This window comes from Oscarella lobularis, chromosome 16 (genome assembly GCF_947507565.1).
Source record: "Oscarella lobularis chromosome 16, ooOscLobu1.1, whole genome shotgun sequence".
In the NCBI taxonomy this organism is placed as follows: Eukaryota; Metazoa; Porifera; class Homoscleromorpha; order Homosclerophorida; family Oscarellidae; genus Oscarella; species Oscarella lobularis.
This window is the reverse complement of record NC_089190.1, coordinates 1529659-1540392: the sequence shown is the minus strand read 5'-3', so window position 1 is coordinate 1540392 and position 10734 is coordinate 1529659. Positions and strand designations below refer to the sequence as shown.

Here is a 10734-nt window from a genome sequence, read left to right as displayed (position 1 = left end):
AACAGGCAGAAACGAGTTTTGACAATTTACCTTTTCTTTGTCAGGAGGATTACAAAGAATAAAGTTCACGTACTTGATCGCCCGATCATCAAGATTATTAGAGTCGCCGTCAGTGATTGTAAACGGTCCAAGTTGCCCGGAACTTTCCTCATCAACAGTGTAGTTGTAGCGGCTGATGGCAAGTAAAGGAGGATTATTATCAACAGACTCAACCTTCAGCGTGATAGTAGTCAAAGGACCGTCGTGCACGGCATCTGACGCTTGAAACTAAACGCAGACGCCATTATCTTATCAGCACACCAACCGTTTGAAAGTCTCACTGTGATTTCTCGCGACATAACGCTCGGTTCTAATGCTTTGTTGTCGTACATGATCAAGTTTAAGGCGTCCTACATATCACACAGTTCAGTCAAAGACCAAGAGTACACGCTGTACATACGTTGTACGTCGACGGAAGAGCAGATCCCCAGATAGTAAGGGTGTAATTGCTCGCACCCTTCACAGTTCTCCACCGAAGAGGTGACGTCAGATTCTTACTAACCTATAAAGACAGCCCAACTGTAGCTTTTGATTGCTTATAAACTTCTCGCTCACTCTCAGCGTTTCATTTATTCCATCATAAACTTCAACCAACTGAACAGTGAGAGACGAAACGTTTTCTCTGTTGCACTGTTCCTGATAGTCGACATCGTCAATGGTAGCCGATGCAGCAACGGCAACAGTAGAGCCTTGCTCTGTGAACAATATCATGCTTTTTGAAACAGTCACGCTTGGTGCGTTCGTATTTCGAAGTGAAATGAGGACAGTGAACTGTGCACTGTGATTGTGCCTAAGAAAACAAGTCACACGTCGAGTCTATCTGCAGCCTCACTGTCAGCGTACCTTCCATCGTTAACAAATACTTCAATGAGTCGAGAAAGTGGGCAGCTCGGCTCGTCTTCCAGGTTCTGGTACTGAAGCGTCCTTAGGAGACTCTGATAGTCTGAAACTAAGCCTTTTCCGGCGATGGTAAGTTGCTTGTCCCCAGCAGAGTAACTTGACGTCAACTGTGAAACGATACGCGTTCTAAAGCCAAATTGCGAGTCACAACGGCGACCGACTTACGTCTCCACCCATCATCATGACGGACAACAATTCACTGTCGCTGGTAACGGTCAAGATCGTCACCCAAGCTTCCACAATGGAGTGATCACTAATAGAAAGGAGGTGTCCTTAAAGCGTTCCACGTCAGGAGTTACTACAGACCTGTTGTCATCGTCAACGTCGTTTAATGTGAGATTTGGTGCAATAAATGTGAGGTTCGCGTCTTCCACGTAAGGAAGTTCAGCATCAGAAACAGCGACCTACATCGAAACACGTATAGACGGTTTACCTACAGTTAAAAAAAGTTCTTATCACCATTGGAGGATTGTCATTGATCGTTCGAATCGGAACTGTGACATTAACGGGACTGCTGAGATGAATTCCATCAGAAACGACCACTGTGACGATGCGACTCTGAGGCGGTTCCATATGGTTTGAAGTAAATCTGTCAGAAAAGATTCAATAAAAAATCGCGGAGACCTCCTGAATCCAATACCGAGTAGCTTCCAATATGCGACTGTATGCCTCAATTGAAGCTTCTCCAGTCAGCGTCACGCGGTGCGAAGATGAGCTCGCATTCACTTGCCCACTGTACTCATCGGGCACAGTGATAGAGAGATGATCATTTCCAACATGAGCGTCCACTATCCAAACCTATATAAGCCATCAAAATAAATTTAAAAAGAACCAACATGACGTCACGAACCGTAGCATTTCTCATCATAAACACGTCTGGGTGATCTTTGTCAGTCACATTGACAGACGAGTAGACGGCAACCCAGCTCCCTATCATTCCCTCGGTGAACGTCTAGAATGGCAATTCCGAGTGAAATTTCCAGCGTAAACCAGGAAACCAGAGTCGTAACCTCGTTTGCTCCAACAGCTGTAACCACAGGTGCATTGTCGTTCTCTCCTTGCACTTGAAGCGTGACGTTGACTGAATTGCTGTCGTGTACTCCATCGTGGATTGTAATCATGACGCTGGGGAAAAGGCGAGAATTCAAGCGGAGAGCGCGTAACTTCGCCAGTCCAACTTACGTTCTATCTGAAAGATCCGGTTCGTCTGCTGTTGATCTATACCTTGCTGATCGAATGAGCTAAAAACCAGAGAACACCGTGAGAACAAAGAAGAATATGTCATCGATGCTCTGACTTCGATGTATTTCGAAATGTAGTCATCTCCGATAATTGTAAGAACTGAAAAAAAAAGAAGCCGTGAACGCGTGTGGGACAGCAACAAGTAAAATTGTACTTCCGGTTTCGTTGTTGTAACTCGACGTAACATTGGCTTTCGACTCGTTGACAGTAAGGTAGTCCCATCGATCAAACCAGCTAACGATCTTCAGAGTCGCGCTCTGTAGTAAAAAGGAAATTCCCAGCTCATTTATTACTACAGTATCATTTGGTAGGTAGGTCCACCTTCATTTTGAACTGCTGAAATGCGTCTTTGTCCGACAGTTGCAATCCATAGCCGTCCAAAATAGGCACGCTGTGGGCGTTCTGCGTAAGAATTTCAATCACGTGCGATAGGTCAAAACGCCCACAATGTCTACCTCTGTGTAAGTGCCGCAAATCGAAGCGCATTCTGTGTTCGTTGGGCCTATGAAGTGCAAAATGAGTGCGTCGTAGAGTGGAGAACAAAAAAGCAACTAGGTAGCCTACCAACACAATAGTCTTCACAATCAGGATGACAGTCGGAGCAGTTCATTGTCGTAGCATTGTAGAATTGACCTTCAGACCAAAATACGATGTTCACAAAAAAGCGTCACAAAGCGACGAGGGGCGGAACGCATCGTTGGAGGTCACGTGCATTCCGAAAGTCACCTTTTGGACACGATTGAGCGCCAACAGACGAGCACGAAATCAGCAAGACGATGCCGAAAAGCGCCCAGGGCACTCGCAGCGAGACCATGGTCAGACTTTGTGAAGCAATTAGGTAAGGAGGAAGACGATCTCACGACACACGCGTTCCCGTCTCCTCCCGGAGTGAAAATGCGGCGGGTGGGCGACGCATCACGTGAGCTCGAGCGACGTGCACGCGCGACGGGAAAAAAAATTTTCACGAAATTTTGACGACTTCAAAATCGCGTTATCGGCCAATTCGCGCGACGCAATGATTGGAATTCTGCATGATCTAATAATCGTTTTGTCGTCGACTGGCCAATTGGACGGTCCCCTGCGCAGAAAGCCGAGGGGCGACGACGTCTCGGCAGGTCGTCGACGGATCGAAAGCCGCGTTCGAAGCCCAAGGGATATGGCTTCGCTTTCCGGAGGAATCGCATCGGCACGTGCCCCTCCGCCTACAGGAGAACACGAACGTGGAAGAGAGAGGAAGGCAGATGCCGAATCTGACCTTGTGCTGCAAGCGACCGCATGCTTCGATCCGATGCGGTCTCAAAGTGAAACTAACCGTGGGAAAAAGGGAGAAAGGCTTGGTTTCCAGACGACGCCCGTATACAATAACAAACGCGATCCTCCCCGGATAATACCCGCTGCCAAAACGCTATGCACGCTCTTCTCGTCGGCCTGAGGATTTGGCTGGCAGCGATTGGTGCAATTGCCATCATATCAGGCGTGCAAGCGTACGTAGGAAAGTCCGTGCTGCAGAGTAGAATCTACACGGCAGAAAGGACTTGTTGCTGTAAGATTTCCGTACACAACTAGGTGGCACGCGATTCTTATCTGAATAGGGGATAGCCTGACTGACAGACTCTTCGGATTGTGGACAGTTCTTGCCGGATTCCTTCGAATAATATCATCAAGGAACGTCTACAATATACCGTGAGAGCCGATACTCATGATTTCACTTGCAAAGAAGTGGATTTTTTCAGGCTATATACCGCCACAGTGCTGTCTTTTGTTCTTGCCTTTTTTCACTTTATTTTGGAGGTCGTTGTATTCGAAACGGCATCGTTTACAGTGGGAGTAATACTACCTATATTTATTTCGGGTGAGAAAAGAACCCTTTTCAGTCTATTTATACACGTGCACATTTTTAGGAGTATCTCTAATCTGGATGTGTCTGGGGCTGCCTCTAATTGTCAAAAACAAGCAGAAACCAGCATAGAAGTGCTTGATAACAGTCACTCTTCGAAACGAATTTTTCTTGTAGCGGAATTTTTTTACGAGCGCAAGAGGCGGGAATCTATTCGAAGTGTACATTTACTGCGCACGCGCGATGCGATGGCGGCGGACTACAGCGACACTCTCTTCGTCACTGGCGAAGGAGCGCCCATGAAGTTCTACATCGCACCAGGAAAGGAAAAACAGGAGCTCAAGCCCCTGATCGAAGTGAACTATAAACGATCGCCGTTAAAAAAAACCCGAGATCTCCCTTTTATAGAAAGGCGGAGGCGTTGTGACGGGTAACGAAGACAAAGCAAAGAGCATACAGTTAGTCCGTAGTCCCGACGCGTCGCACAAACGAAAACGATTCGCTTCTCGAACGCGCAGGCTTTCAACGTCGTCGCCCGCTCCCGCGGGATCCACGCCGTTTCAATACGTGCACGACTGCATTTCAGAAAATCGGCTACTGCCGTTGGCGACCTATAGCTCCTATCGTCGATCGTTGGACAGCGATGCTATCGTGCGTTACGTTACTTGTGGGAGTAGGGGTGGGACGTTTTTCTTATTTGCATGAAGTCTTCGTAGAGTATAGAAGAGTTTAGGTGCAAGCGCGGTACTGTACTGCGATTATTAATCAATTATACTCCTCACGCAAATTTTGACGTCATAGTAACAGGACTTTTGTTTTTCGTGACGTTTAGAATGAGGAGGACGCGGAAGATTCTGGTGAGAATGAAATTTCCATGTCGAAAGAGAGAATGCATGAGAACGAACGTACAACTCAGTAAGATCGAATAAATTTCGATTCGTTATTTGAAACGTAAATCTCCAGCGTGAAAGCGACCATTCAGAGAGGGTGAGCAAGTGCATTTCATTTGGATCCTTTAGAAATCTGTTGCTCTTTAGGCGACATCCGTATAATGCCGAAGAGGACAAAAAAATACTCAATTATGTGGAGCTGTATGCTGGTCCTGCTTATGGTGGAACTACTGGCAATCGCCTGTGGCAACATATGGAAAAAATGGGGGTAAAGCGCTCGCTACACAGGCATTGAAAATGACATTGATGATCTCTCTGTCTTTTCAGGTGACAAGTCACACGTGGCAGTCAATGAAGAGTCGGTATAAAAGATTCATACAACCTGCCGATGCCAAGCCAAAACGAAAGAACAAACCTGAGCTGGAGATGGAGAGTGCAGAAGGTAGGTGCAAATTGTGAGACATTTTAAATTTTGCCATTTCCATTGCAGGCCGACGAAACAATAAAGAAGGAAAGAAGAAGACGAAGAAAAGAGTCGACGAGAGCGAGAGCGAAAGCGAGGACGAGAGCGATTCTGATAGCAGCTTTGACGGAGAACTTTTCAAGGCCGGGGTAAGTGGTAGGACACGCAGAGATGACAATTTAATATGAGTTCATTGTCGTTAGGAAGTCGTGGAAAGTAAGTACATGCCGACTGTACTTGTATCGCCTGTCCATTCAGAATCATTAGGGCGAAGAGATGCAACTCCGGCGCGTCGATTGCCGTCGAAGAGGCGAACGCTTGCCTCGTTGCTTCCTGCAAGGACGCTGCCGAAGAGGAAAGAATCTCCGTCTAAAGCGAGGCGGGACGTTGCAACGTCAGCACCTCAATTGTCATCTTCTGCGAGGAAGAAACGTGAAAGTCCGCCCGTGAAATCTGATAATCCGTCGAAAAGGAAAAAACTATTGACTCCCTTTCCTTGGAATTCGCGTAAGGGAAAAAGGATAGGTCCATCCTACTGTGTAATTTATTTGGGTAGGAAACGAAGACGGTCGCTCGACGTCTTCCTCTCATCGCAACAGACACTCGAACGGTACTGTAGGCTCCTAAGAGGACTATAACAATTAACTCTCGATTTTCAGGAAGTACTCCAAGAAGTCGCAGATGCTTGAACGAGCCTATGGGCAGAGCAAAGAGGGAAGAAGAGTTGCGTACCAGAATCAAGGTATGGTAGCGTGAATAATATACGATGACTTGCGCGAGTATATCTTTTGGGCCCCAAGCGCATCATGTCAGCCTATTCGAAATCCCACGAACAGGTCAGCGAGGCCCTCAGATGCATGTCGGGAAACTTCGACGACGCGTGTCATTTTCTGGAGCACAACTGCTCGAAAACTGGTAAGAGGAGCGGACGCCTGAAAGTTTGCGCGAGGAAATGTTCCCGTTTCCAGGCCAGCCTCCGTGGACCGAAGAGGACGACGCCCTGCTCTTGTCCAAGAGCAGAGCCGGCAAAACGTTGCTCCTGCGCAAACGAAGCGACCTCGACGTTAGTCGGCGCATCAAGTTTCTGGAAAGCAAGCCTGTTTAATTTAAAAAAACGTTTTAGTCTAAATACGCTAAGTGCACTTGCCTTCTCAAGTTCTGTCGTCAATTGCCAGCTGCTCTATATATTAAAAATATATGTTATTCATTTCATACCTTGAAATTGTCCAGTCGTCTAGTCACTCTAGTTCTTATCTCTACACCAAGGCAAGCCATCGATGAATAATTATTAGATTGGAGAGGGGCGAACAATTCAATTATACAATAGCGAAATTTCTTACCAAGCCCATTCATCAAACAACAGTGACCGTCTCCTGCGTCAACGACCTAAGCGCCACTTGAAGCGACTTCGGAACGTGACTGTAGTCCAATCGATTTCGAACGACGGCCAAGAGGCACAGCTCCTTGAGCGTCGGTTCAAAATTCAGCACATACGCATCGGCCAAATCATCATAATCGTCCTCCGGCTCGTCGAGCGCAACGACGTCAGCCAAGCCCTGATTCGTGCCCCCATAGACGAGCATTCTCCTCTCGTCGATCAAACAACAGCCGTGCCGTCGCCTCGGCGACGGCGACGGCCCGGGCGCAACGACGTTCGACCACGTGCACGCCTTCACGTCGAATACCAACAAATCGGAAAAATACTCGTCGACTAGTTGATTGTAACCGCCGAAGACGATCATCCGATTTCCGTACGCGACCGCCGAATGACTGCGTCGTCCAATGGGAATCGATCCCGCTTCGACGACGACATCCGACCACGTGCACGTCTTCGTATCGAAGCGCTTCACGTCTTGGGGATAGACTTGGTGATTACTGAAGTAGGGCGCGTTCTCGTCGCTTCGACCGCCGTATACGTATATCGATTCTCCCATTGCGACGGCACTATGGAAGTCACGTGGAGACGGCGCTCTGCCTCCCACGGGGGGCTTCGACCAAACTAGTGATACGGGATCGAACGTTTCCACGGAGTCGAGAAATTCCAAGCCGCACGATCCGGCGATGACGTAGACGAGATTATTTATTAGATTCGCCGTGTGACCGGCGCGAGCGATCGCCTCGTTTTCCGCGACGGTCGTCCACGTTTTCGACTTCAGGTCGAAGACGTCGACGCGGCTATAGGGGAGGTGGTGCTGTTGGCCGTGTATGACGTAGACGCGATCGTCGAAGACTGTCGCCGTGTGAGCGAATCGTTTCGGGATGGATTGGGAAGTGTCGAGCTCGTGCCACTTGAGCGTGCCCGTGTCGAAGCCGTGGACGTCGAGATCGGTGGAATGGTCGAATTTCGCCCAGTAGCCGCCGAAGCTGAGAACGAACGAGCTGCCCGGCACTTTGACGAGCGCCTGATTGACGCGCTTGTGTCCGCCGTCGATTCTAGCCGTCCAGCGAAACATTTTTCGAGACGGGGAGCAACGAGTGCGTTGATTGCAACCCGATTGGCTTCAGGACGTCAATCGGTAGCTTGGAGAAACGCTCACTCCGTTCCCTGCCCCACTCCGCCCACTCCACGAGCCTGGAGGCAACGACGCGCGCACGCGCTTGTCATCACAAGACCAGGGCCTATGGATGTCAATAGTTGAACGTCAAGTATTTATAGTATGGCTCAGTCGCCCATCTAAATCTAATGCTTTAATTTATTACGTATATCTAAAAGATTTCCTTCTATTTCTATGCACTATTTCCCCAGAGTAGTTCTTTATCTCTGCCTCTCTGTTTGTACTTTTGTTTTCCATCTACGTAGATCTTATAGCCTATACCGATGAAGGCCGCAAAACCAATGACACCTGCTAGTACGTACAGAAAGATGGGCCACCATGGCAACGTAGATGAGCCCACGGTAGGCACAGAGTGGCGAAGACGATCGCCATAATGCTCTAACAAATAGAACACTACACCATTAGTCCAGCCAAACCCGGTCTAGGAAAATTAGACTAGAGAAAACACATGTACAGTAGTATGTCATACCTGTACATTGTACTCTCCTCCACCTCCTGGAGCTCCTTCCCTTGTAGCATTATACTGAAAAAATATAATATAAGTAATCCTTTGATTTGGAGTTCTGCGTTTCCTTCGTTACTTTTTCATACATGTGACCGGTTTGTTTCCAGGCTGCATAGTTTGTACCAATCCACTTCTGCGCCAAAGCAAATGCCAGCTCCGAGCGGTGCGCCTTCTCCAGTGCAACGATGGTGAACCACTGCAACGGAGGCCAAGTATTAGGATAGTCCCACTGCTGATGGCTCGCAATAAGGGACGTAGGCACGCCTCCAGCATACGAAAGAACGTCCAAAGACTACAGAAACAGATATTGATTTACTGTATCAAATGACATATTTGCTGCATACACAGTTCCAACCCACCTGAAGCTTTTGTATAGAGGCATCTATTCGTGACTGGTTGGTGCTCACTCCTGATGCTATTGGTACGACGCTGGACAGATAAAATGCCTGCACGTGCTGCTCCAGCTCCACGTCATAGTCCACCCAGAGATGTAGGGTTGAATTCCACATGACATCTTCGATTGCCTGAGCTCGCTCTTGGGACAACAGCTTGTAGTCATGGGCCTTGTCAGTCTCGCCTTGAAATAGGGATGATGGTTCTGCTTGTACTAAGCATCTAAGTGTCTAACTACCAATTAGAGCCGCCATTAGAGATAATTTCATTTCGACTGTAGACAGTATGGAATTGAGATCGACGGGAATGATTTTCGACGTTCGAATTGTGTTCATTTCTGAAGCATTTTCGCCCGACTGAGCCATCCAGCGCGTCGAGAAGTCCCACCCACTCTCGGCAGCCGACGCAATGTCGCGATATAGAGCAGCTGCAGCAGCTGAAACGAAACGGACGTCAGACCCAAAAAGCAAATGATAATCTTACCCGGCGATTTTCCCACAGCAGACATGACGTCTTTTTTATAGGACTCTGGTCTATAGATTAAGAAGAAGCTAGATGCAAGCTCTCTATCAGACTCTGGATACTGTGCACCTTGGTACTGATGATTGAGCCTCATAGTGAGCCAACCTGTAGCTCTTCTCAGCAATCTTAATCTCTACAGTCTTGTTTAGCAGCCAGTAGTCATGCTCTCTTTCGAGTGCATCGAATACGTAACGGACAAACGAAAGATTGCCCGTGTGTTGATAGTAGTCCCAAATCATGAGACTCAACAAAGGCGGCTGGCTCCGTTTCGTGTAGTAGACGCGACCGCCATTAGGAACAAAGCCGTACCTAAGAAAAACTAATAGAACTACGGAGTCTTCTAGGAAGAGTCGTACCTATTCACCAAGTCAACAAAGTTCAGCAGCGTGTTCATTACCGTGTCTGACATGTTGCACGCGAGAAGTCCTTTGACTATCCAGTACGTATCCCTAAGAAGGAAATATTGGATGATTTTGGACGAGGAAAAGAACGTCAGCAAGACCAGTAGTAGAATTCCCTGAATCTTCCTCCTGGTACGATAAAGGGATGAGGCACTGGGAGAATAGAATGCCTCTGGGGATTCGCGTAAACGTCGGGATTAATCTGTCAGAGCGGAGTTTACTAAGTAACTTAGAGTGACAGAAAACTGACCTTTCGACCTAGAGCTAGCCAGACTTTGTTCAACTCAGACGCCCACATTCTCAGAGCGGGATCGCTGATATTGGCAAACAAAGGCGGACTGGCGAGACGAAAAGAAGACTAAATACATATAGAAGCGTTTCTAAGATATTGTGACCTCGCCGTCCAGTCTGCCGGTCTCCATTCCACAATATCCGACCCAGTTTGCAGAAAGAACAATTCGAGAAACGCCCTCAGTCCCTCCTCCGTCACCGGACGAAGACGATCAAACATATCGAATACGAAGCCTTGGAGAAACAGGGACAGATTCCAGATGGGAACGAAGACTATGATATCTTACTCGGGTCGAACTTGAGGGGCAAATCGACGAACGTTTTCGAGTCGTTGAACAGGTTGCTTAGCTGAAACGCTCGAAGGATGGCGTCGTTGCAGTAAATCGCACTAGAGAGGCGATGGAACGCTTCCAAGACGACGTCCTGCTGCTCACCTGTCGCACGCATTCGTCGCAGAAACGTCGCGTGGAGAATCGAGAAGAGTCAACGAGCTAATTGCGACGGCGAGTCGGATGAAGCAGGACATTTTCGATTATACGGGGTTGGCTCGTGCCGCTCTGCGTGCGACCGAGTCAACGCCCCCATTGTCAGCCGACGCGCACGGGGGACCCCACCGCTCGGCTGCTCCATAGAGGACCTTGCGTTACTAGTACACATGCTTCTTTAAAACCCCTAGCCTTCGAATAGGAGCCTATT

The 10734-nt window shown here is 48.2% G+C and overlaps 5 protein-coding genes across 5 annotated transcripts in view; 2 read left to right on the top strand and 3 right to left on the bottom strand.

The window, feature by feature from the left end:
* Positions 1–3376, bottom strand: part of LOC136196778 (uncharacterized) — a 31678-nt gene extending 28302 nt beyond the window's left edge. Inside the window, exons 1-18 of the mRNA XM_065986410.1 lie at positions 2908–3376; positions 2746–2814; positions 2637–2683; positions 2503–2583; positions 2336–2438; positions 2237–2280; positions 2122–2180; positions 1950–2064; positions 1790–1891; positions 1580–1737; positions 1399–1528; positions 1246–1343; positions 1105–1192; positions 883–1046; positions 595–829; positions 440–541; positions 321–389; positions 31–267 (exon numbers count right to left, since the gene is read on the bottom strand). Of these exons, the coding sequence (XP_065842482.1) occupies positions 31–267; positions 321–389; positions 440–541; positions 595–829; positions 883–1046; positions 1105–1192; positions 1246–1343; positions 1399–1528; positions 1580–1737; positions 1790–1891; positions 1950–2064; positions 2122–2180; positions 2237–2280; positions 2336–2438; positions 2503–2583; positions 2637–2683; positions 2746–2814; positions 2908–2995 (1989 nt within the window). The 5' untranslated portion in view covers positions 2996–3376. The remainder of the gene's footprint in view (positions 1–30; positions 268–320; positions 390–439; positions 542–594; positions 830–882; positions 1047–1104; positions 1193–1245; positions 1344–1398; positions 1529–1579; positions 1738–1789; positions 1892–1949; positions 2065–2121; positions 2181–2236; positions 2281–2335; positions 2439–2502; positions 2584–2636; positions 2684–2745; positions 2815–2907) is intronic.
* Positions 3377–3567: 191 nt separating this feature from the next.
* On the top strand, positions 3568–4223 carry LOC136196549 (ergosterol biosynthetic protein 28 homolog). Its single transcript, XM_065986114.1, has 4 exons — positions 3568–3724; positions 3774–3864; positions 3915–4033; positions 4083–4223. The coding sequence occupies exons 1-4, from the start codon at positions 3589–3591 to the stop codon at positions 4148–4150; spliced, it is 414 nt and encodes a 137-aa protein (XP_065842186.1). The 5' UTR covers positions 3568–3588; the 3' UTR covers positions 4151–4223.
* On the top strand, positions 4204–6593 carry LOC136196547 (telomeric repeat-binding factor 2-interacting protein 1-like). The gene is made up of 14 exons (XM_065986111.1): positions 4204–4374; positions 4427–4476; positions 4537–4669; positions 4851–4933; positions 4982–5005; positions 5056–5176; positions 5236–5350; positions 5399–5520; positions 5575–5587; positions 5639–5878; positions 5928–5981; positions 6031–6113; positions 6172–6286; positions 6340–6593. The coding sequence occupies exons 1-14, from the start codon at positions 4267–4269 to the stop codon at positions 6474–6476; spliced, it is 1398 nt and encodes a 465-aa protein (XP_065842183.1). The 5' UTR covers positions 4204–4266; the 3' UTR covers positions 6477–6593.
* LOC136196548 (kelch domain-containing protein 3-like) lies at positions 6482–7882 on the bottom strand. The gene is made up of 2 exons (XM_065986113.1): positions 6712–7882; positions 6482–6627 (listed from the first exon to the last, which is right to left on the bottom strand). Exon 1 carries the CDS (start codon positions 7822–7824, stop codon positions 6724–6726), a length of 1101 nt encoding a protein of 366 aa, XP_065842185.1. The 5' UTR covers positions 7825–7882; the 3' UTR covers positions 6482–6627; positions 6712–6723.
* A 111-nt stretch (positions 7883–7993) lies between these two features.
* Positions 7994–10621, bottom strand: LOC136196956 (trehalase-like). The gene is made up of 13 exons (XM_065986621.1): positions 10473–10621; positions 10326–10426; positions 10143–10272; positions 9998–10085; positions 9849–9949; positions 9703–9795; positions 9416–9655; positions 9308–9357; positions 9063–9260; positions 8791–9008; positions 8508–8723; positions 8396–8449; positions 7994–8347 (listed from the first exon to the last, which is right to left on the bottom strand). Exons 1-13 carry the CDS (start codon positions 10562–10564, stop codon positions 8099–8101), a joined length of 1830 nt encoding a protein of 609 aa, XP_065842693.1. The 5' UTR covers positions 10565–10621; the 3' UTR covers positions 7994–8098.
* Between the last annotated feature and the right edge of the window lie 113 nt (positions 10622–10734).

Excerpts from the sequence above, each read along its gene's own strand:
- LOC136196549 (XM_065986114.1), top strand. The coding sequence starts at position 3,589 with ATGCACGCTCTTCTCGTCGGCCTGAGGATTTGGCTGGCAGCGATTGGT. Across the intron at positions 3,725-3,773 it reads GGCAGAAAGGACTTGTTGCT|GGGATAGCCTGACTGACAGA; the intron begins GTAAGATTTCCG and ends TTATCTGAATAG. Across the intron at positions 3,865-3,914 it reads AGGAACGTCTACAATATACC|GCTATATACCGCCACAGTGC; the intron begins GTGAGAGCCGAT and ends GGATTTTTTCAG.
- LOC136196547 (XM_065986111.1), top strand. The coding sequence starts at position 4,267 with ATGGCGGCGGACTACAGCGACACTCTCTTCGTCACTGGCGAAGGAGCG. Across the intron at positions 5,177-5,235 it reads AACATATGGAAAAAATGGGG|GTGACAAGTCACACGTGGCA; the intron begins GTAAAGCGCTCG and ends CTGTCTTTTCAG. Across the intron at positions 6,114-6,171 it reads AGTTGCGTACCAGAATCAAG|CGCATCATGTCAGCCTATTC; the intron begins GTATGGTAGCGT and ends TTGGGCCCCAAG.
- LOC136196548 (XM_065986113.1), bottom strand. The coding sequence starts at position 7,824 with ATGTTTCGCTGGACGGCTAGAATCGACGGCGGACACAAGCGCGTCAAT.
- LOC136196956 (XM_065986621.1), bottom strand. The coding sequence starts at position 10,564 with ATGTCCTGCTTCATCCGACTCGCCGTCGCAATTAGCTCGTTGACTCTT. Across the intron at positions 9,796-9,848 it reads TTCAGGGAATTCTACTACTG|GGATACGTACTGGATAGTCA; the intron begins GTCTTGCTGACG and ends TTTCCTTCTTAG. Across the intron at positions 9,656-9,702 it reads TTTGTTGACTTGGTGAATAG|GTACGGCTTTGTTCCTAATG; the intron begins GTACGACTCTTC and ends AGTTTTTCTTAG.